Source organism: Mya arenaria, chromosome 15 (genome assembly GCF_026914265.1).
Source record: "Mya arenaria isolate MELC-2E11 chromosome 15, ASM2691426v1".
In the NCBI taxonomy this organism is placed as follows: Eukaryota; Metazoa; Mollusca; class Bivalvia; order Myida; family Myidae; genus Mya; species Mya arenaria.
This window is the reverse complement of record NC_069136.1, coordinates 36,691,862-36,717,559: the sequence shown is the minus strand read 5'-3', so window position 1 is coordinate 36,717,559 and position 25,698 is coordinate 36,691,862. Positions and strand designations below refer to the sequence as shown.

At 35.6% G+C, this 25,698-nt stretch overlaps 2 protein-coding genes and 1 long non-coding RNA gene across 4 annotated transcripts in view; 2 read left to right on the top strand and 1 right to left on the bottom strand.

Annotated features, from left to right (window-relative positions):
- On the bottom strand, positions 1–2,837 carry LOC128219006 (uncharacterized). The gene has a single exon (XM_052926812.1). It carries the CDS (start codon positions 2,621–2,623, stop codon positions 1,550–1,552), a length of 1,074 nt encoding a protein of 357 aa, XP_052782772.1. The 5' UTR covers positions 2,624–2,837; the 3' UTR covers positions 1–1,549.
- Positions 2,838–18,357: 15,520 nt separating this feature from the next.
- Positions 18,358–25,698, top strand: part of LOC128219014 (uncharacterized) — a 13,982-nt gene continuing 6,641 nt past the window's right edge. The window contains exons 1-3 of one of the 2 annotated variants that reach the window (XM_052926826.1): positions 18,358–19,236; positions 20,859–21,108; positions 23,776–23,812. In XM_052926826.1, coding sequence (XP_052782786.1) covers positions 18,701–19,236; positions 20,859–21,108; positions 23,776–23,805 — 816 coding nt within the window. In that variant the 5' untranslated portion in view covers positions 18,358–18,700 and the 3' untranslated portion in view covers positions 23,806–23,812. Of the gene's footprint in view, positions 19,237–20,858; positions 21,109–23,775; positions 23,813–25,698 lie in introns of those variants that run through there. The other variant, XM_052926824.1, reaches the window with a different exon arrangement.
- On the top strand, positions 23,843–25,111 carry LOC128219026 (uncharacterized). The gene is made up of 3 exons (XR_008258531.1): positions 23,843–23,883; positions 24,528–24,655; positions 24,962–25,111. It is a non-coding gene; the product is annotated as an uncharacterized LOC128219026 (long non-coding RNA).

The window sequence follows — 25,698 nt, the reverse complement described above, 5'->3', positions numbered from 1 at the left end:
TCAGTTTTTTTAGTGCGAGTCTAAAACTCATACTTAAAATGACTCGCTTATGTTTTGAACAAAAACAGTTTTCCCAGTAAAGCAAATGAAAGCTCTTATTGATCATTAGTTTACTCTATGATATATAAATTGCACAAAAAATACAGTTTATAGCATAAAAAGTATTTTGATTTTGTGGGTTTTGGATTCAGACCACACTTCTCAAGTATAGAAAAAAAATTGAAAACAACCAGCTAGTCCACACGGCCACCGATACTATATATCACATAAACATTTTTGTGTCGTTGATTAATTCTTTGATTTATACCTGTGTTTTTATGATCTTATTAAATGTATCATCATGAACTGCTCTTTTTCATTGACAACAATACTTGAATTGAATAAAATGCTTGGAATGAAAATAATTAGTTTCTTTTTCTTCTTTTATTGAAAAACAGTGTTTGTGTTCAGACGCAAGAGTCAAGTGGGTAACCAAGTAAATCTAAATGTACAGATGTCACTTGCCGGCTATGGTTTTTAGAGTGTTGAATCAGTTCTTTGATTGTTAACTGGTATTACATAACTTCATTTAACTGGAATGACAAATGCTATGATAAAGTCTTTAACGAGAGTGGTTGTTTTGTCTTAATGAATAAGGCCTAAAAAAAAAATACATTTGGTTCGGGCTACCCGACCCTACCTACGGCATAGGCGCCGACCCTACCGTTTTTATAGTCAGTTTGAAAAAAAAAATGAAAAACTAAAAAAAAATAAAAAATAATAATATTTCGTTTTTGTTTTAATTGCTTTTTAATATTAAGTTTAAACCTTAAATGCTTGTACAGAAGATAGCTTTAACACCATTCTCCAATGATGAAAATTATATTCTTATATAAAACCTAATAAAAAAAAAAAAAGAAAAAAAAAAAAAAGCCTACCTACCCTACCTATTTTTTTTAAGGATGTAACCCTAACCAAACAATTTTTTTTTTAGGCCTAATGAGTGTAAGTCGGTGGAGGTTAGATTCAATCAGTTTAATCAAGCCAGAGCACTAAACTCTGCAATGCCAATTCCAGCTCAAAGGAGACAACAAATCATACAAAAAGTACATTAAGTGTGTAACAGTTTATTTTCAGAAGTAAAGTTACAATTATATTGGTGATTAAACCAAAGCAAACAACATGCAATTGTGCTCTTAACTAGGCAACATCAATTGGCAAGAAAGTTGTAAAAATGGTAAATCTGTGAGAGCGCAGCTTTAAATAGTATGTATATGATCTTTCATGTCATAAAATGTAAACTTTTATTAAACAAGTTTAAGAACATATCAAGAAAGAAGCCTGAAGCAATGTTAATAAAAGTATATTCCCCAGTACTGTCTTTTAACAATGATCATATTCAATTGTCATCATCATGTACTAATGGTGGCAACAAATTTGACAGAGCAACACAAACTTCCAGGATTTTGGATGCTTGCTTAGACAATGTTATAGGCATTACACCTTGCAAAATTCTGAAGTTTTTCACTCTTTCCATAGCATAGTTTGCGATTCTCCTTGTTTCTTCAACTTATTGGCGGTTAAACTTTTGTAATTTCAAGGGTGGAATAATCAGATGCATGCCGCGTGGTGTTGTCAAATCCGATATTAGAAAACCCTTATCAGCCATTATCCCATCACCAGCTTCACACAAATCAAGGAGTCCTGACTTAATTGTCAACTGTTTATCGCTAATGCTTCCACTCCATAGGTCCGAAACGAAAGTTATAATTCCAGATGGACTTATTCCTAAAAGTGCCTTCCAAGTCATATGTGACTTGTAGTGTGAGTGCATCATTGATTTGTTAGCAAGTGATTGTGGTGTTTCTGTGTAGAACTCAGTGCAGTCAATTATTATGCGGCAGTTCGGGTATTTCCGTTTGAACTTCTGTGGCATTGTAACTTTTAATGTCTTTCTGGATGGCCAAGCAACTAATGTTGACAGTTTCACACTCATGTATGAAATCCACTGGTTTGTTATGTTTGAACATGTTGATTTTGACACATGGAATCTCCTTGCTAAGTCCTCAAGAAGAAGCCCTAATCTTAAACGCATCAACACTAAAAAAAAATCATCAATAAGTCGTAGCGCTCTTGGCCGGCCCTTGTTTTCTACATTTCCGCATCTATTTGTGTGACTGTCTACATCATCCATTTCATCAAAAAGTAAATGAAAAGTTTCCACATTAGGTAGACCTGTGTAAAACATACACATCTCATTACTTTTAATGTCTTCCACAGTCAGGTCAGGTTTGTTAACTTGTACTCCAACTTCAGAAGTTGTTTTTGACATACATTTACATAATGGAGTTTCAAAGTCTGTTTGTGTTGAAACACTACACTTAGTAACTGAAACTGAACTAGTCCCTTCCGTCTGAGTAGAAAAGGACACTCCTACTTTGTCAGCCTGTGTGTCTTTATTCAGCGTTTTCGGTACAGTAAATTCAATCTGGCCAGCATAGTCATGGAACTTGATTGAAGCATACTCGGATACACTGCTTGTAGTTAACGTACAGTCTGGCCCATCATACTCTTCATTCTCCGCCTGTTGGTCTTCGTCATTACATTTGTATGCCGGTTCTGAACTTTCCACCTGAAAATACATAAATAAACAGGATTTTTAGTATTTCTTATGGTTCTTATTTTGTGAGTATTATTTTCGATATTTCACAGAAACGAACAAAAATCCTTGATATGATATTCATGATGCTACGTTGCTTATATGCTGAAAGGCCCTGCAACGTACCATCCAGATCCAGAACAACATATAGTAATAAAAACAGGTAAAAAATCCCCCTTGTTTTAGCAAACTATAAACATGTAATATAACAGAACCAAATCTTTTGTTTGACAATTTCCAATAGTGTTGGTAAACAGTGAAATACATTCATATAAAGTTTAGATAAACATGTTCATGATGTTGTTCAATATATTTAAAATAAGTAGCTAGTGATTCACAAAGAATGATAAACAAGATGAAACTAGTTTCACAACGACAAACTCGGCTTACCTTTGATAATTTAAATATCTTTTCCTTGTTGTTTATGATAAACACACACGGAACGGGGTTTTCCTTTGTGTATTTGCCGTTGGCGAAGTGAACAGAACAAAGGCGATCGTTTTTCAAACTTGACACAAAGTTTGGACTGACAGCTTTCACACGTTTAATCCAGAGTTTTCTGAGCTTATCGTCCGTTGGGAATCTGTGCAACGTTACACAAAGTTCATTCACAACTTCCCCCTGTAGTTACTGCAAATGCAACAATAATGTCGCTTTTTAACTGTCGATTTTGGTGAAGATTCGCTCATTTTCGCACAAGTTTACTTTGCTCTCCACCGGAAGTTAAGATAAGTTCTCCACACGGAAGAGTGTTCAGGGGAGGTAATATTTCAAGGGAGATAACAACAGTTATTGAACAGGACTATACAAGATAACATTTTGATACAAACACATCAAATGTGGCATTTTTTGCTGAAGACTTAAAGGAGAAACATTGTTTCACATTAGCTTGCACTAACACTTAAAAATATTTATCTGTTTGCATGCTCATTTCATGTTTGCGGAGTTTGGTGTCCCATTGTAACATCAGTGTGCTAGGTTCGGTATCCAAGGGTAACACACATAATTTCAAATATGTGTTAACAAAAAGCAAAGTATACCATACTTAAGTGGAGTGTATATAGCCATCAGGCCTAATGGCACATTGGAATACTTTGGAGTCAGTCTTTATCCAATGTTGGTACATGTTTTTGCATATTTCTGTATCCACATGTAACAAGCGTTACAGAATAGGTTAAATTAATAAAATGCATAATGTGTAGAACTTTTTAAGAGGTTGTAAAGCCAACAATATAAAGCACATCAAGCATGGCACAAATCTGTGGTTATGTACATTGGTAACGCTCCTTACATGTTGGCCAATGTTTGTGTCCTATGTAACAACTGTCATATTAACTTGGTGTCCAATTGTAACACCCGTTTGCAGTTTTCTGTGTCCATATGTAACACGCGTTACACAATACGTTAATTTTCAAATATGCTTTAATAAAGTGCATAATGTGCAGAGATGTTTGCACAATATTTTAAGTGGTTGTAAAGCCAACAATTATAAAGGACATCAAGCATCACACAAATCAATGATTATGTATTGGTAACGCTCGTTACATTTTGGTCAATTATTGTGTCCCATGTAACATCCGTACATAAATGATCATGAATTGATATTTGTATCATACAATTCATTTGTCTTTCCATTAATATAGGGAAAAAATCAGTTCAATAGTTTCATAAACTTGTAACACAGTCATTTACATGGCCAAATAATTTGGTTTGCAAAATTACTGAACGAGTGTTCAATCATACACGTGGATGCAATAAGATCGTTTCCTAATGTAACGTTCGAGAAAAAAATGGTGTCTCATTCTCGATAACAAGGAAAATAATCGTCATGAAAAATGCATAAACTCCGAGAAATCAACCATCAAACAATGTCAATAAGTCGTATCAGGAGACACATGTACATAAGAAGTGTTTCCAGTATACAAATATGAAAATAAAAGCTTTCAAAGGGTTCGTACGTTACCATAAACGGTCGTTACATTTCAGGACACCAACTCACCTCGTACCCTGTCCGCCATACTTGTTTAGCGAATAAAGATGCGTCTATGTCATCGTTTTATGTGCACCTACACGACATACCGGTGAAGGCTAAATCTAGAACTGGTGCGTGTATGATAAATATACGGTGCCGTTAACGTACGTTACGATGTGGACGCAAAATTACCGATACTGTTTCTTAAACCGATAATACTTTCATTAGATGGTTGAAAGCACCGAGAAATTGCATAAACAGTCGGGAAATATAGCAGTATTCAATATACACATTATTACTAAGAGTATTTTTCCAAAAACCTATGCAAACATTCAGTGTGCTTTGATCTTGAAGATGGACACCATTGTAACGAACGTGATAGATATTTTTAATCCTTTTTTTGTGGAAAAAGTATGATATCCAGTGATGATTAAAATTATAAAATAACAGTATCTAGACCACCTGTAAATAATGCAAGCAACCATTTCAATGGATAGTCGTAAAAGAAACATTCATCTGGCATGAAACTGACACACCCTCTGCATGTCCCAAAGTTTCTCATGAAAATTAAAACATGTGCTTGCAAGATCAGTGTGTAATAGGCCAGTCTTAACAGCTGCAGCAAGCAGAGCATGTCCCAGGTCAACATTATAAACACTATCAGAATTTTAGCTGGTGACCTTGAACTTTCTTGGTCCTACTTCTTTTGCACTTATGGATAATACCTAAAATTAGAAATAATACAAGAAGAAAGAAAATAGGCCTAGTGGTATTGTTAAGTGTGTACAAATTCCTGGACACCTAGATTGTCATGCATTTTCAATACTTTTGTTACCTTAGTAAACATTAAAGAAAAAATGAAGTTGTCATAGCAACCACTACATAGTAAGGTTAACACTAACACTTGACACATCAAGTCAAGATTGCTGAAATTGTGCAATAATGATGAATCACTTTCTGGCATAATTGCCACAGAATCATTAAGCGCAATCACAGATGAGATGTAAATGTCTACAAACTCAACGTCTGAAATCTGAATGTGACTTAAGGAACAAAGTGGTTAGGCAAGTTGAAGACATTGATAGACACTGATCGTCAACATGAAATTAGTTGAAGTGTTCTTAACAGTGACGGACCATGGGGTGTGTTTATATATTGACCATAACTGCAAATGCACCCAATGTTGCAGACTGGTGAATTTAACCAGTGTAAGCGCTAGTGACAATTTGGGCCTCACCGAGGAATTCACTGTGTGGCTTCTTTACATCGTAGTGTGGTTTGTGGTGAATTATTTTAAGACCAGACATCAGAGGTATTAACTTGTGTTTGTTCTTAGACCCAGCTGTCAGTGCTGAAGAAGCAGCTCTTTACAGGCAGTTGCCGTCTCCAATAGTTTTCACAGGCTTGTTTTTTGTCAGAATCATTGGATTAAGCTGTGTATGTCACATGAATTTGTTTAGATGTCAGTGGATGTGTGGCTTATTTGGTCATTGTGTTGAGTCGCTACACCGAAAGTGTGGAGCAGCATGCGTTCAGACTTTCCCGAGGTTTTTGAGACTTAGCGACTTTCCTGACATGGCATGTTGGAGTCTGTAAATACACAAGTGAAATTTGTCTCAATACACTGCCATTTTTACCACCTGTAGGTTATATAATTGGTATTGGTACTGATTGTATGTCTGTGTATAGTTTTTTCACTTGCTGTTTTGTTTAAGATGACTATCTGAATTATGAATATTATGCATGAAAAGTTGTGTTCTAAGTGAAAAGTTGTGTTATAAGTGATAAAAAAGTAAATATTTTGTGAAACAAGTGGAAAAAGGGACAAATGGATCATATTATACATCAAAATATGTATAATATTTACCCCATGATTTATAGCAGAAGCTTAGTTGGTAAACATGTTCTTACTCAGATGTTCTGGGTCTAGGTGTCTTGCGAGCCTTTTTCATTGCATGCGGCTCAAGGCAGCTAATCAGGACTCTTGTTGCATTGCCCTCTCATCCTTTGATCATGTGGTGGTCATGTGATTACAACAGCACACAGGGATCACTTTAAATTTAATTTGATTATCTGTGAATTCAAATTGGATTAATTTTAAAATGGTAATAATTGCTGTTTACTGAGCTTATTAAATGTAGTTAAAAGAAATAAAGTAGATTGTTTCAAGTCAATGGGATCCACAACTCTTGCACTTAAACACACTTTAAAAGTGATGTACAACTATGTCAGTCTCATCTATCATGATGGTTATTGATGGTGACTTCTGTAACTTTTCTGTCACACCACTTTCTATACAGTCTTACAAAGCAGACAGAATGTCTCGAGCTGTATTGCAACTGATAAAGTCAATGTTTTTCCCATCCTTCAAAGAGCCTATATTTTGTATTCCTAAAAACTCTTTACAGCATCATCAAGTTGCCATACTTTCTGAGAGGAATGCATTCCTTGGCCAACCAGTACACACTTTCATGACATGCAGTATGGTACTTTCTTCCTTGCTATCTACGCCAGGAATGGAAACTAACTTTGCCAGCATGGTTGCCCGTTTGGGCACCAACTTTTGGGTTTTGGTTGCCCGTCTTAAAATCTATGAGCCCTTATTTTTTAGCAAGAAAAGAACAATGTTAAATTTTATTTCCTTCTTAAAACCATATAACTAATCATTCACGACTGAAAAAAAGTAGTTATCAACTTTCAGATAAGAACACCCCGAAACAAAAGAGTTTGTACATCCTTGTGCAATACAGTTTTCACACTGCATACCTTTTTCTTGCAAGTTAAGAAGCCATGGTCTGTTTTCCTTCCAGGTGTTTTGGAATTCACGTTTACGTTTTGATTGATCGTATTCATGATTGTAGATTTTTTTATCATTTTCTGTTTGCCGTTGACAGTTTTTAGGAGGACTCAAGCCATCTAGGAAACGCCACATTGTTTATAAAATGTCACAACAACGGTCGACTAGGGCGCCGCCATTACGATAAAGAATAAAACTAAAACGACCGCTTTCATTGGCTGTACAGGCCAGAGCATAAGTATCGAACGATTTCATTGGATATAACAATAGCGCCGAGAGGGGTGAATGTATTGATCATTTGCTCGAAGCGAAAACAAGCATCTGCCGTTTGTTTTGATCTGTCATTTTTACGACAGGAATAATTGCAAAATGAAAAAGAAAACGTTCCCAAAAAAACTTATTGCCCGGCCGGACTACCATCTGAGACAATTAACTCGCCCAATCTGAAAATACCTCGCCTCGGGAGAACGGGCAACCGTTAGTTTCCATCCCTGTACACATAGGACTGCCTCCTTATAGTTAGATCTGTCAGTCGGGTTAGTTTGACATAGTGTATTCATGAGGTTTGAATTGCAACAAAGTTTACAGTAGATCTGATCTTCAAGTTTTCGAGGATTGTGTGACTAGCAGTGGCCACCAGTTGGACGACATCTTGGATATTTGGAAACCCCCTCACTTCTTGTAAAAATGAAATTTATTTTTATTCAACATTACCTTTATGATCAAAGTCCATGTCAACTTAGGTAACGGGTTGTGTACGCATCACTAGTGATGGGGATCGGTTCCACTCAAGTTACCGAATATCGATAGAACATTCGGTTGGACCATTTCTGACTTTACCTTAAATGCAGTAGTATTTGTAGTATTTTGTACAATAAGTTAATAAATCATAATCATTTTAAACTAAGCTTATGTTATACATGTAAATGTACCATGTTTGAAGTTGGATTTTCTTTTATCACTATGAGCCAAATAAATACTGTAATAATCAAACTGCTTCACTCTACAGTCTGAGTTTTATGTTGCATCAAAGTCTTAGTCTCAGAATGTAGACTGTCATATAGTACAACTGTCATGCCTTGTTTACCCAAGTGGTTTGTTGACAACACCAAATGCAAACATATGCATTAAATCAATTACTAGTTTTATTTATGAATGAACAAACAACAAAAAAAGGAACATGAACATGTTAAAACGAAACTAATTTGAGTGAATTTAACAGCTATATTTCATTTTCAATTTTAATTCAATTTTTAGCTCTACTGGCCAAAGGCTTATGCGATGGTAATGTGTACGTAGTATGTGCATCCGTGCGTTCTTGCGTCTGTAAACAATTGCTTGTGAACACGATACAGTCTTCAGTTTTGATTGTATCTCGATGAAACTTGAACCGTATCTAGATATCCATTAGAGCTTGGTTCCTTTCGAAAACCCGCCAGATCCGCCCATGCATGCCTAGATTATGGCCCTTGTTAGTATAAAAAAATGCTATTGTGTAAACACTAGCTTGTGAACACGATACACTCTTCAGTTTTGATTTTATCTCGGTGAAACTTGTACAGTGTTTAGATATCCATTAGAGCTCGGTTCCTTTCGAAAACCAGCCAGATCCGACCATTCATGCCTAGATTATGGGCCTTGAAAGTATTAAAAAATCAGTTTGTCTGTAAACAATTGCTTGTGAACATGATACATTGTATCTCGACGAAACTTGTACAGTATTTAGATATCCATTAGAACTTGGTTCCTTTTGAAAACCAGCCAGATCTGCCCATGCATGCCTGGATTATGGGTCTTGAAAGTATAAAAAATGCTATTTTAAGCTAAGTCTATTTTTAGCCAAGTCTACATGAGCGAAGTGTATTTTTGGCAAGTTTACATGTAAAGTCACAATTGCTTGTGAAGGTTTGTTCAAATTATGCCCCTGGGGTCATTACTGCCCCCACCCCCCACGGAGATTGTCCCGCAAGGGACCAATGCGGCAAATGCAAAAGACCTCGGTGATGTTGGCGGAGGCCCTTCCAGGGAAGAGTTCTCTTTTCTTTGTAAGGGACAGACTCCCCCCCCCCCTCCTTAAATTGAGAAATGTTAAAAACTTTTTTGTCTGAAACCACTATGCAAATCCTTGCTATTTTGAACAAGGCTTTATTTAGTGGTCCACTACCATGGTTGTTCAGATTATGCCCCTTGGGTCAAAACTGGCACTGCCCTGGGTGTCTCTATTTTCCTAGAGACTTATTAAAGAAATATTTTCAAAATCTTCTTATTTCAAACCACAAGGCCCATACCTTTGATATTTGTTGTGGAGCATCATATGATGCAATTGAAAACATTTGAAATTATGCCCCTTGGGCAAAAGCTGGCCCCACCCCTTTTGACTTACTTATTAATTTTTAAAGCTACAGTAATGAAATTATGACCATGTGAACAGTTTTGCAAACAAGCATTAATGTTGTCCTCGGATGTCCTTGACTTTGACCTTTGACCGACTTTATTTTTAAAGCTACAGAAATGAAATTTTGACCATGAGTACAGTTTTGAAAGCAAATATTTTTTACCCTCGGATTACCTTTACTTGGCACATATTAAAATAGTTCATGCAACTAATCTGCTTACAACACTTCCTGTCCTCAGATGTTGAACATGCAGGGTTTTCAGCTAACCCAAACACTAAAAGTGAACTATATATTTGTTGCCTATTACTCAAACGTACATGCTCTGGATTGAAAATGACCACAAGAGCCATGCCAGTAGAGCATAGGCCCTTTTGGGCCTCTTGGGTTAAATTTACTTATCAATTGAAAAAAAATAAGGGAACATTCTTTCTGACCATCGTATCAAATGTTCCAACGTGCTAATTGCATTGCCAAAACAAAAAGAAAACAGTCCGCATTTAGAACGAATGGAAAAAGTTTGACAGCCAACCTTTGTTTGCATATTTCTTGTTACAAAGCCAGCACACAGCATAATCCATATCAAGATTTTCTTTGGTAGGTGGGCCTGGCTTTTTTGTGTTGAAGCCAAAGTGAGTCCATACTCTCGATCTGGCTTTGCCCCCAGAATAGGGAAATATTTCGTCTTCCAGATTTGGCGCTTGGTCAGCCATATTGTTTAACGATAAGAAATGAACAGCTCCAAATATATAAATGAAGCAAAAGAAAATAGGCGGTAATGAACGAAAAGTAAAGGACGAATCTCTAACGCAGTGATGTTCCCTGGCGAGTGGAAAACGAAGACGAAAAGCAACTCTGGTTGAACCGATGATCGATTATGACCAATCGATTGTCGCCGACTTCTGGGGCAACCAATCAATTTTCGATTATAATCGATCATCGGAACAACACTACCCATCACAATATGTTTTTTTCTTCTATTGAAAGATTGATTTTTATTTTTCCTTTGTTCACACTGTCATATATTTGCTGTGTTCATACTTTCGTATTTTTTGTGTGTTTATGCAGTATAAGCTGTAGAAAAAATGCATGGATACTAATCGGTCAAATTTAAGATATTTAATAAAATCATAGGCTCAAATTAAGCAAAGACATATATGTAATCCACATTTCATGCGTGTAAAAAGGAATTCCAAGAAGTTATATAAATAATGATGCCATAAGATAAACCTATTCATGCAAAAAATTTATGGACGGAAATGATTAGGGCAATTTGAACTTGGGACAAGCCTCAGGTAGCAGGGTAACCTTAATAGAAACATCTATTTGGATGAAACTATGTCATAGTTAAGTGTTTATTTTTATTTTTATTAATGATTCAAGCCTACAGGGCATTAACAGTTGTAATGTGTGCAATGGATTTTTTTGGGTTTTATTTATGATTAAATGTAAAGCAAGGCCCAGAGTTGGTGAGTTATGTCCCTTGTTCAATTATTATGCTGTTTGCTTTGCAGCTCTCTTGTTATTTCAGTATTATGTACAATTTTTGAACTTCAAATTGCTTTAATTTTGCAAATGTTTTATTTCTGCTCACAGTCCAAGGCTCTATGAGTTTAAGTCATATCTCTATTTAAAGATATATTTATATATACATGGGAAGAGGGAACTACATCAAACTTGCTCTAAGGCCTCACATTGGTGTATGCACAAGCGATCCATATTGTAATTTCTGGGATTCAAAACCTTGTAGTTCTAATCGAAAAAAGGAAAATATCAAAATATAAAAAAAGCCTTTGTTAATATTAGGTAATGAAGAAAATCTGTGTCTTTGTGCATGTTAAAATGTAAAAAGTATGTTAAATAAATTAAAATGTTAAAAGTATGTTAAATAAAAATGTATTTTTTTGTATGTACAATGTGCTATTATGTTTCACCTATTTAACTTGTATATATAGTATTACTCAAAATTAATCCCAACGATATGTACACAGATTAATTTTGTTTATTTGAATTCCTATGATATGTACCAGTATTACTTGGATAGCATTATACACAGATTATTTACCAGTATTACTTGGATAGTAATACACAGATTATTTACCAGTATTACTTGGATAGTAATACACAGATTATTTACCAGTATTACTTGGATAGTTGTACACAGATTATTTACCAGTATTATTTGGATAGTAATACACAGATTATGTACCAGTATTACTTGGATAGTTGTACACAGATTATTTACCAGTATTACTTGGATAGTAATACACAGATTATTTACCAGTATTACTTGGATAGTAATACACAGATTATTTACCAGTATTACTTGGATAGTAATACACAGATTATTTACCAGTATTACTTGGATAGTTGTACACAGACTATTTTTGTTTATTTGAATCCCTATGAAATCTACCAGTATAACTTAGATAGAAGTATACAGATTAATTTTGTTTATTTGAATTCCCTATGACATGTACCAGTATTAAATGGATATTACACAGTTTTTTTTGCTTATTTGAATCCCTATGATATGTACCAGTATTACTTGGATATAACACAGATTATTTTTGTTTATTTGATAATTTTCGTAATTAAATTATACATTTTGTTGTTCTTTTATATGAGATGCTTATACTGTTTCATATGTATGTTGAATGTTTCAAATTAAATACTCAGAATTATTAAATTGATAAAGAGAAATGACTGTGTTTGTGTTTATTAAGCCCCCCTTCGAAGAAGAGAGGGTATATTGCTTTGCACATGTCGGTCGGTCGGTTGTTTGGCCGGTTGGTCCTTCTCTCCGTCGGTAGTCCAACCCTTGTCTGAGTGCTGAAACTCGACAATTCCTGGATACATGGTCTTCAAACTTGACATGAACGTTGGGCCTGAGCAGTAGATGACCCCTATTGATTTAAGGGGTCAAAGGACATGGTCCTTGTGACCTTTAATGGAAAAAGGTTGTCAAAGCTTGATTTAGGGATCATCTGGTCAAAGGTCAAGGTCACAGTGACCTTGAACCATACTCAACAATTCCTAGACCTATGGTCGTCAAGCTTGACATGAAGGTTGGACCTGTCCAGTAGTTGACCCCAAATGATTTAAGGGGTCATTGGGCCAAAGGTAAAGGTCATAGTGACCTTTAATCTGAAACGGTTAACAAAGCTTCTCGAAGTGATATTTCAACATTGCCTGGCCCTATGATCATCACACTTGACATAGAGGCTGTGCCTGACCCGTAGATGACTCCTATTGATTTTAGGAGTCATCGAGTCAAAGGTCAAGGTCACTGTGACCTTGAATGTAAAAAGATTTAGTGATAAATCAACAATGCCTGCACCCATAGCAAACTTGACATTTAGCTTTGGGGTGACCAGTAGATGACCCATATGGATTTTGAGGTCAAAGAGTAAAAGGTCATGGTCATAACTCATAATCATCATTGAAATTAACATCATATTTACTTATTCCCTGAGGATACATGTTTATCTACAAATATCAGTCATCTGAACATGATTAAAAGCTGTACCTACGCTCAAAGCCTGATTTTTGTCAAGCCCTTGTGTTAGATCAAGACCTAGTTGTCACAATGGCAGTTCAGTGTATGCCCGTGCGTCTATGCAACCGTCCAGACTGAACTTTGTCCGGGCTGTTTACTTGACCATGCATTATAGAATTTTCAAAAAAACTAACCATGAAGGTTCCAATGATGAGGTTGCATGTCCCGAACAAGACCCAGGTCCATACCTTAAATCTCAAAGTCAGACTAAAAGGGCAAAGGTTGAAATAACTTGTCATAGCTGTATCTTGGCCATACATTTTAGGATTTTCAAAAAAGCTTAGCAGGAAGGGTCACCATGATGAGAGGGCGTGTTACGCACTAGTCCTAGGTCTGTATCTGGAAGGTCAAGGTCGCACTTCCAGGTCAACGATTTAAATTATTCTTGTCAAGGCTTGACCCTTCATAAAAGGTTTTTCACAAAACTTTGCCATGAAGGTACACCATGATGAGTTGAGAGTGGCGCACAAAACCACGCATGGGTCAAGGTCATACTTTAAGGTTAAAGGCTGAAACGATTAATTTTGATAGGACTGGTCACGTCAGGCCAATTAGTAGATCACTAGAATCTAGAAAAAACGTGGTTTTTATGCCCACAAATGATGGCATATAGTAATTGCACCATCTATCCGTCCGACCAGTTGCCCATCTATAACTTATAGAAAATATTCAGTCAAAGGGACCTCAAACTCAGTTGGAAGGTTGGTCATGACCAGTAAACGAACACTATTGATTTTGAATTCAGTGGGTCAAAATTCAAGGTCGTGGTAACCTTGAGCTGAAAAATTCGTTTCCTATCGATTACTAAAGAATGCGTAGGTAGGGGACCTTAACTAGGTTGACCTATTGCATTTGAGGTCATTGAGCCGAAAATCAAGGTCGTGGTGAACTTGACATGGAAATCCGTTTACGATCAATAACTGAAGAACAATTTGACACAGGGACTTCAAACATAGCATGTAAGTTTGTTAACAGTAAAGCCTATTCTTTTTTTGATATTAGGAGGTCAATATCCTTGAGTTGAAAATCCGTTCCGTATCAACCACTGAATTATGCTGTAGCCAAGGGACCTAAACACTTGGTAGGCAGGTTGCTCACTTGCAGCTGAACCCTGCAGATTTTAGGACGGAAGGTCAAGAATGCAGTTGCGCTAAGCTGGTAAAATGTTTCCGATCAAAAGCTAGGACCAAGGAAATTCAACACTGGTAAGCATGTTGATATCACTGGGACAGGTTGGTCGTGTACAGTAGATACACTTATGGAATTTGAGGTCATTGGGTCGAAGTTCAAGGTCAGTTTGGCCTTCAGCTGAAATTCCATTTAGTATCAATCACTGAATCCCTGGCAGATAGCCACCTATGATACCATCTGAATGTGTCAACTGTAGACACGTTCGAACTCTGGTTGTTCTTTTTTATGTTTATGTTTACTTTACCAAAGAGAATATCCTGTTGTCTCACCTGGCTTTTGTTTAGGATTAATATGGATTTGCAGCTGTGTAATAGGACAGGAAAATCCTCGTTTTTCAAAAATAGTTTATATGGAAGCGCGAATTATACATCAAAATGTCAACTTCATGTTGTTCTACATGTATTTTGAAAAACTATCAAGCAACACAATAGTATCATTATAATTAGTGTTATTAACTTATACTGTTACAATCATGTCTTTTAGTTTTAACGAGATGGTTCTACCTATCTCCCCATTTCCCGTTCCCACTATTCTCGTTATATCTTCATCTCTTCTGAACCCCTCTCCTCATCACCCAACTTCCCTCTTTCGGTTCCTTCATCTCGTTCTAATCCTCAGTTAACAGCGCTTCTCTCTTTTTTTATTCTATTTCACCCACACTGACAAAGATATGAAACTTTTTTTCTTTTTTTTTCATAAATTAGGCGGGCCTTGAATACGCTTGGAAACTAAACTTTGTATTCATTGTATTATATGAAATATTTACGTTGGTGTTCACGATGTGATTTTTTTTTATAATTTTGTGGCGATTGTATATTGAAACAAAAATACCGAGATTGTTTGTAAATAAAAGATAATGACACATTCAATGCCAACTTTTCGGAAATCTGGTGTCTCGAAATCTTCCAAAGATGGAGAAAATAGTTTAGCTAAAAATATAAGTCCTACGGATTGTTTTTCTTCTTACACATATGTTGGAAACTCTCTTTATGATCCTGTAGTCGCTGGATATCGCGTACCAAGAGGTGGGTTTCAGAGTCACGTATATTTCGGGACATCAAAAAACACACAGCGGTAAATCCAAGTGACTTGTGACGTCATTTTCGGGTACTGCGGCATGCAATTATTCGCTCGTAAGTATTGTAAGCATTGTAAGTGAGTGTGACTTTCACAATTGTATGTCTGTATGTGTTTTGACTCATAGAAAATGTACAAAGACGGATAAGCCATTTTGGTCCCAAACGAGGCAAATGTGCAAAGTGGTGAAATTTTGAGAGCGTGTAACTTAACCAATTGATCTGGTCATTTATAATATAATGTTTTTGCTTATCAACGGGAGTCATTAAAATCAGCAAAATGATAAAACGTCAATTTTAATGCAAAAAATTAAAAATAATTAAGAATTTACATTTTTTAAAATGGCCTAAGGCGCGTATAGATTTGCTATAGATGCGACAAGTCAGTTTGCAATACAACACACATTGTTGCAAAGTGTTTGACTGCAGCGTAATACATTTCCTGGCGTCTCATCGATATGGTAGAGGGGAATCCACGTGTCTTATTGTTTAAGTGCATGGCAAAAATGTAAACAAAACTTCTCGATTCAGCTAGGTTTTTTAAAGATAACTTTCTTAATATTGGGAGAACTTTTGTCATAAACAGACCATAAACACCGCAATAAAGAACACTTTTCACGGTTATATTTTCTTATTTTCTCTTAAGTCCGAATGTTTTTCTAAAAAAAATCTTGACCAACTGATTTCTTAGAAAAGTTCACGGCTCCTGACAAATATATTACTAAAACTGGGGTTAGCTGTAAGTTTTTCAAAGTTTTATGCATTTTTTACTTTTTAAAGGTTATCGTTTTATTTTTTAAAGACTAAGTTATTTCAAGGGAATGAAATTAGCAAAACAAAACAAATTACATACGCCACCTCTATGCCACAGTATATTCGGCTTTGGCTTGCTCATTGGTTTATTTTTAGATTTTAAATAATAATGACGTCTCGAATGCTTCTCTCTATCCTACTACCGATTTTTAGGCATCTACAACACACAACCGTTTTCAACAACAACAACATGCTTTCAAATTGTTTTAATGTAAACTATCAAGCGAGTAAATTGTGGATATATTCATTGTAAAACTTACTTTTGAATAATTCTAAAAAGATTTCATCTGTTACAGTGAATTATTTGAATCTAGAAAAAAATATTAAATCTAGAATGCTTAGACCAAGTTGAGATTGATATCTTATATCAACACAGTGCATAGACTCTATACACTATATGGATATGCTCGATACACCGTGACAGTACATACACTGGTGTTATATTCTATACCAGTATATACTGTGCACGGTATATATTCTATTTATTCTCAGAGGTGTTGAAGCAGTGCTTCAACACCCCTGTTCTCTATACAATGTATACAGCCAGAGATTTTGAAGATTTACTTCAACTCCTCTGTTATAGTCTATATACATTGTGGAAGCGTGCACTATACTCTATTCATTGTCAAGAGGTGTTGAAGCAGTGCTTCAACACCCCTGTTCTCTATACAATGTATACAGCCAGAGATATCAATCTCAACTTGGTCTAAGCATTCTAGATTTAATATTTTTTTCTAGATTCAAATAATTCACTGTTTGTATTTCATTTTAAATCTAAAGAAAGTATATTTTATATAAAACCCACGCAAGTTCATTTTTCACATTGGTCTAAGGCGTAAAATTATTTTTGTTTCCACTAATGCACCAGTCAATTGTAACCACGCCCCCCAGGTCCGGGGATAGCCGGGGAATGGGCAGTGCCGGGTGAATGCGGTGGTTTTGTCTTCGCGCAAAATATATCGGAGAATGGGCTTAATCTAAGGTCCCTTGGGTGCGGGGGCATTTGGCGGGGATTTTACCATCAGTTCGTACCCGCAGGGCGAGGATTTTAGCCGGTGTTGGTTGGACCGAAAGTCAAAGTCCCCGCTATTCCCCGGACCTTGGGGGGGCGTGGTTACAATTGACCGGTGCATAACCTTGACGTTCCCCTTTTTCCACCGGACACTACACAAAGAACTTGTATATAAAGACGCAGTTTGAAATTACTTGATGGTTCACCTAATAAAATTGATTATTTTTCTTACTGTCTCTTATAGTTTTTTATATACATTTATGTATGCGAAACGCTTTTTAAAGCAACACATTGATTTTTATTATTTATATTTTAGCAGCGTTCAATTCACTGCATTGAGAACGATGCATTAAAGCTGCACTCTCACAGATATACCATTTTTGCAACTTTTTTATTTTTTGTCTTGAAAAGAGCAAATATTTGCATAAATATCTGCAAACCAATGATATAAGATTGCTGACAAAAAAATCAGATCGTAGATTTCCATATTTCCGTTCGAAAATTAATGTTTTATGGCTTAAACCGTACTAACAGTTTAAGAAAAATGCATAAAACATCAGTTTTTGAACTTAAATATAAAATTCTGCGATCTATATTTTGACAGCAGTCTTATATAACTGGTTTCCATTGATTTTCGTAAAAATTGGCTCGTTCAAGACAAAAGTTGTCAAAACGTACAATCTGTGAGAGTGCAGCTTTAATGTTCAATGCACTTATTTTGCAATCGTTTCACTTCATACATACATTAAGTGATATCGCGTGGTCGAGTTGTCAACTAGTGAAAACGCTCCAGTTGATAAATTTTTATCAACTAAGTTATATTTAGAACACAGCAGGTAAACTTTTAATGATTAAGACTGGCTGAGCAAGAGGAATGAGCATTATTAAACACATTACTATACTTATTGTCACAATGAGACCTTAGGAGTTTACCTTAAACTGTGCTGGACTATGCTGTGTTGAAATAAATACAAGTACTTCAATCTGTGAAAAGACTTCATGTTATGAAGGTAGTAACGTGTACCGCTGCTTAATTAGCTACCCTGACACTTGGTATCTAAATGCGGACGTAACATAAAAATATCGACATCAACATTAACGTATCATCAACTTAAACGTAGCATCAACGTTAACGTATCATCAATTAGGGAGCAGAATGTAGCAACGATCTTTCCGTTAGAAAATCCAGCTTACTTCGATACGTCCTGTTTTGATAGGAGACCGTTAATTCATTTTAGCAACATTCAAAATGTGGCGCCTCTCAAAATATTTACGTTCATTCAAATATATTTTCAGAGGATGTATTATAATTACAATCGTTTGTGTCGTTATTGAGTTGCTTATTATCAACACTTTTATTTTATTTTCGTTAATGCAAGTAAAGCATCTGATCAGTGATTTTTCGTCATCACGTCTGTCAATTATGGACACTCTTGCCGGATATAACGCATTCCGACACATTGTCGCCCAAGGAAAGAACGAAGGATTTAAATATCTCATTGACAACACTATTGGGAGGATTTATATGGAGCATGAATCAGAAAACTGTGGAAAAACAATCAGCAGACTGGGGTTTGATGTGTCTAGTGCAGGTGAGTTTCTCTTCATATTCGAACAGATGCAACGTCAGAAATCCGAGCCATGGAAAAAGCTAGTTGTGGACATTGGAGCAAATGATGGGCTGATGTCCAGCAATTCGTTTAACTTCATACAAGTGGGTTGGAGTGCCATTCTAGTAGAACCTCAGAGAGACCAGCTGGATTTAGCGAAGAAAAACCATAACGGGTATGTACAGTTTACATTTATTTATTTTAGCTCGATTGGTACACAGCTATACTAGTAATCTGAAATGTAGGGAGAACAATTCATAAATTACCTTTCTTAAAGCAACGGAATGAGCAATTGATAGTTAAGTATACACATAAGATCAAAGTCACAATTAGCTATCAATTCATTTTGCGAGGTAGAATAAACATAACGCTTACATGGTTAATCACAAGTAATGCACTTTATCTCATGTTTGTTTCGTGCTTGAAAAAAACAGAGGTAAGCTCGAAATAAATAAGTCAAATATTGTTATAACACGTGGTCATCAAAAACAAATTGCTTAAATATTGACCATTGAAATTGGAAATAAAATATAATTGTTCGTCCTTCTTTAGAATTTTATGATATAAAATACGCCATTGTTATCTTAAAAGCATATTCATAGAATCGGTTGCAAGACGGATCACCGCTATAGTGAATCGTAACATCTGAGCCATCTCCGTCAAGCCGATTAATATGGCCGAATGTTAAACGTCCATCACACTGTTAAATGAGACTTGTTTGTCATCATTTTGTGGAAGGACAGTTGAAAAAATAAACCATGTGCACACAGTTAATCATGAATAACAGTTACAAAATAAGAGCTCATACCATGGACCGTGTACGAATTACCTTCCAAAATCCCCCCCCCCCCCCCCCCCCACACACACACACTTCAGTGTGGTGCCAGTAAGAAAAGAACAAGCGCACGCGAATGTTATTGTATTGATGAAAGGCCATAAATCGACGCGTACTTACGGACCAGTATTAGGATTTGTTACACATCAATGTGTAATTAGTTTCATGTAAATATATGTAGAAACGCTTTTGAGTAACGGCTTTAAAAGATTGAAATCAAGCAATTGAAAAATAAATTTCTCAAGGCAATAAGACGTCTAGGGTTGGGGCAAAACAACTGGGCATTCGGCCATTTTTATTGAAAACAATAAACAAATATTAAGCTTGAGTCACTACGCGATCAACTGGCTCAAGACCACAGTTATCTGCCCCCTGTTGACCAAGATTCGGATGTGAATACAGAAAAAAAGAGTGCTTGTGTTAAAGTATCAATATTTTATTAAAATTGAATGAAAAAGAAGCAAAAATGTTCTTTTTGCAGAGAACTTGACTGAATTTGACACTCTATTGCAGAAATTGATAGTTTTCAATGTAAATATTGGAAAAATCATAGCTTGTGGAAGTCTGAAAATTAGTTGTTTGTAGCCGATTGACTCCCTGGCGGAAGGGTTATGTATTTGAACTCAATTTTGACAATCGGGTCAATGGTCAACATGGTGTTTTCTTGTGATTATATTTTGTGTCTTGAATTGTTCTAGAGATGCCATGTCCTTGTTTTTCAATTGGGGTGTGTATAAAGTTAAAAGCCAGGTTAGTGTCTATATGAAACATATAGTAAAAATAACTGTGGTCTCACGCCAGCTTGCCGCGGACTTAACATACGATTTTCTGAGTATGTAAACCGTCTGAATGCATCCGTGGTTGTTTTCGATAAAAATGGCCGATGAGCTCCAAATGACCATAGGGTAGGTCGCGAAACCAGAAACACATATTTAAAAGCCTTATATTCATGTTTCATTCAGACTGATCAACCAGCAACAAGACCAGAGTGTCCAGTATGTTCATGCTGTGATAAGTGATCATGATGGTCAAGAAAAACTCCATGTGTCAGCAGATTTGGTTGCTATGGAAAGCAGAATAGTATCCGAAGAAGAACAAGACTCAAACTATGTAGAGGTTCCGAGTTATTCAGTAAAGACGTTTGTTTCAAAGTACAAAGTTCCAAAACATTTTGGAGTGTTGTCTATCGACGTGGAAGGAATGGAAGACAAGGTTAATTAGTATATATTTAATATGGATTCGTCCTAAAGCCACACATAGTATTCTAAAGTTGCTATTAGGGTGTTAGGATATGCAAAGTCTTAAGTATGATATACAAAGTCCTAATTATGACATACTCAGCCCTATTTACGGGAAAACATTTAAATAAAAGGTCCTAAGTACGATATGAAATCTACTAAATACGAGATATTGTCTTCTTATGATGAGGTACTATCTCGTATGCAGGAGATTCTATTTCGTAAAAAGTACCTGGTATCCCATCATAATGACTAATTATCTATTAATTAGGACTTACTATTCTTATAAGGAGATAATATATCTAAGAAATACAATACATATAGTGATGCAATAGGTTTCATTGAATATTAATATATATTTATTGAAGTTCACATGAAAGTATACATTCACGCATTGAATGACTAACGGTAAAGCTATTGTAAAAAAATCATAGCAACCAAATTTCCTAAACATTCCAAATATATATGTTTTAATGTTCAAACGGTAAAGGTGTTGCAACCATATTTTGTAAACATTCCGAATAAACACGGAAATATCCGAACTCTGATGGAATGACAATATAGCGATACTTTATTGCTGCGGACATTTTTGTTTCACAGCCACATGCACCTCAATCTTAGTTAATCCGGCATGCATTACCACGAACACGAACTATCTAAACTGATACCTTACGTTATCAACGATAACATTCAATGGTGTGTCTGTATGTTTTAAATCTTGTGAATTAAGCTTTGAACTTTCATCTTCAATCAGTTAAATTCAAATTAGTCGATTTTTGCATAGTATTTCCAAAGCTGTGTTTTGTTAGTTATCTGATTGACTTATCAAATGCACATTCTCGGACCATCATATCAACAACCGAACAACGAAATATCGTAATTTTAGAAAATTCTCTGGATTGCTGAGTAAATTCAAATACACATTTTCTCACTGTTTTCTTCAAAATAAATCTCAATGCGACCAGGAATGACCATTTCTGATTGATACTGCCATCTTAAATATAGTAGTTATTAATAAATTGATGCATGTGTAGTTTGTCTCTATTTTCATCATGTTATATCCGGGTGAGAAATCACGTGACTTAAAGATGTTCTCACATTGGTCACCATTTACACATTTATAAGCAGAATATAGCATAGTCGTTTATCAGCTAAGAAATATTTTCATATCTTTTTTGTCAAAAAAAAGTCATTTAGAAATGTACGTCACTTTCGTCTTTGTGTACATGGTTGTGACCTGTGGTGACCCATGTGCGAACCTCTTCACGTCACGTGATTCCTCACCCTGATATAATAAGTATCTTCCATGGTCAAGATATTAAGCTAGGTTCATCCCAGTCCGAGCGTAGTTTTTAGGCTTGAACTCTAGCTCAAGACATTAGTAATATACCACAAAAATACAACTGAGTCCATGTGGAGTTGAAATTCATACTAAAATGTACCAGATTTCAATGGAAATCAATTCATGAAACGTACCTGGAATAATGTCTGCTTTACATAATAACTTCATGTTTGTTTAAAAGAGCGTATAATATTTTGCGTAAATTAACAGTTACCACGCTTATAAAACACGAATATGAAAGGGAGAACTTCTATAAACTGGCAAACTCCTGACAGTTCTTGCAAAACAATAATAAGGTACTACAGGAGATGGATCTCAGATAAATTCAACGCGATTTCTCCCTTCTGTACTGCTCTAGCAGTACAATTAGCTTAATTGTGGCGGAGTGAGTTTTGCGGGCGAGCGAGTATCCAATAGAAGGAATCGTCGCTCAAGCCGATCATCACTATCAGTGCTTTCATTTTTCTCGAAACAAGGTTTACCGACTTTTCACAGAACGCCCTGTGCGACTGTTGGGATGAACCTGGCTCAAGACCACAGTTATCTGCCCCCCGTTGACCAAGATCCGGATGTGAATACAGAAACAAAGAGTGCTTGTGTTCAAGTATCAATATTTTATTAAAATTGAATGAAAAAGAAGCAAAAAATGTTCTTTTTGCAGAGAACTTGACTGAATTTGACACTCTATTGCAGAAATTGATAGTTTTCAATGTAAATATTGGAAAAATCATAGCTTGTGGAAGTCTGAAAATTAGTTGTTTGTAGCCGATTGACTCCCTGGCGGAAGGGTTATGTATTTGAACTCAATTTTGACAGTCGGGTCAATGGTCAACATGGTGTTTTCTTGTGATTATATTTTGTGTCTGGAATTGTTCTAGAGATGCCATGTCCTTGTTTTTCAATTGGGGTGTGTATAAAGTCAAAAGCCAGGTTAGTGTCTATATGAAACATATAGTAAAAATAACTGTGGTCTCACGCCTGATATAGAGGAAGCTTTTGGAGGGGTGGCCTATTTTAAATTGTTATAAATTCTTAATTTATACAGCTATCTGGTTGAAATTTGGCCAGTTGACAATGCTTAGCCATAGAATATTGGTGTTTGAGTATGAAATGTGAAAATCTTATATTACATAATATAAATTAATAATATATAATTTTCTTATATATTTTTGACATTTTTAAAAAAACTACTTTCACTTTCAATTTAATGTTTGGAAATAGTTCCAAATGATGGTAACTAATGAATGAAAGCCTCACTTTCAATTCCAATGTATAAATGGAGGGATTTTTTTAACATAGGAAGCAGACCCAGGAGGAACTGTCTGTTGAAGACCCCCCCCCCCCCCCCCACCAAGCTGCCCACCAGAGGCCAAGCTGTACTTGGTGTTTGCCAACATGCTGTAATTTGTAAGTACTTCAAGATAATATATTAGAAAATGGTATCCAAACTGAAGTACAAAGTGAGACAGTTTGGTCATAAAAGCCCATTGAGACTGTTTGTTCCATTCCTAAATGAATTTCTTTCATGTTGTCAATCATTTCTGATGTGGCTTTGATAATAATATTATTTTCTAATGAAACTGCTGACTTGTATCAGTCTTTGGTCTGTATTGTGCATCTATTCACACATTTTGTTTGCTCTTTTAAGCAAACATTACAATAATTGCAAATTCTATAAGCAATTAAACAAAACTTACTGCACATAGGATGCAGAATGATGTTTTATTTAGTGTGCATATGATTTTCAGCTTATGGACAAGAAAACATATACTTTAACAATCACAGCAACACAATGAGATCCCAATTTTAAAGAAATAATGCCACCTTTCATTAATTCATTAATTCATTCTATCAATCATTCATATATATTCATTAATTCATTCATTTATTCAATTTATTCATTGAAAAACTTGACATTTCTCAAGGCAAAATAAATAAAAAGTGAGCAGCTTTCATAAAGAATAGAGCCTTTTCCCTTAATGCATTAAAAAACACAACCTTAATACAGTATAAATGTTTTAAAAACCCTAATTTATTGCTTATTTTAATAGCCAGCCTGGTTGCTGTAGCCACAGAGGAATTTTCAAGGACAAGAACCAGTGCTGGTAAAACTGTGGTCTCTGTGGTTTTCCATACCGGCTCTCGGCAAGGATTTTCAAGAAAGGAATACCATCTCCAAGTAAGAAGAAATTCTAAGCATGTCTGGTTTGAATGCTTGCAAAATGCATCTGGGTACTCAATAAGATGAGGTTTACCTTTGAGTTGTTAAAAACTGATTGCAAAATGTCCAAAAGACTATATATTCTATTAAATCTGTCCTGAAAATCTTTGAATTCATGAACTTTTCTGCATATTTATCACATTTGTGACTATATTAAAGGTTGTGTATGCCTCAAATGAGTGTTTACAGGCCTTTTTCAAACTTTAACAGTAGTGGAAGATAGTTTTATTTGTGTAAAACATTGCTTTTGTGTCTTGCTTGCAGATCATGATGTGCCAATAAGCTCCAGTTAGCTGCGGCCTTTTCCCCAGGCGGTAGTCCTGCAATCTGAATCCAGGAGATGCAGCTCTGAATCCAATATTTCAGAAGAATGAAGATGTTAGTCAACTCTGTAGTGCTTGTTTGTGTGTAAATGATTCCAATGAGTGAGATTTATAGCAAATCAGGTGTAAATAAGCATCTTATAGACAATAGTGAAGTGCTGTACTCTGAATTTAATGCCAAATCTAGCCTTCAAAACAGATTCTTAAAGTAATTTTTTTTTAAAAATGGGCATAATAATGCTATCTCTGCATTTTCTACATCATGTAGCCACCTCATACATGAAAACACTAGCAGTTGTCATGAATCTTTAAGTTTTGGTGTGTTTTTTGCCATTTCCTTTGTTGCGCCATTTGTCCCGGAAGCCAACAATTTGGCATATAGTGTTGTTTAGACTGTCTATTAACACATTATCACTAAATTTCTTGTGTTAAACTGAACAGTTCTGTTACCTTTGTATATAAGTGGACCAGAAAAGCAAAATTTTGACAAGTTGAGGCATTTCAGTTGGGCTCTATGTCATTTTTTATATAAAACACTAAGCCGATGAAGTGGAAAAACCTTATTTTGCTTAGAAAAAATCTTAAAAGAGTAGGCAGGCCAGTTTTGTGGTGCTGTTCTATAGACACCATTAAAAGCTACAAGGAAAACTTTACTTGGTCAAATTATTCCAATGCAAT

Bases quoted from the DNA above. Each gene is read 5' to 3' on its own strand.
- LOC128219006 (XM_052926812.1), bottom strand. From the start codon at position 2,623: ATGTATTTTCAGGTGGAAAGTTCAGAACCGGCATACAAATGTAATGAC.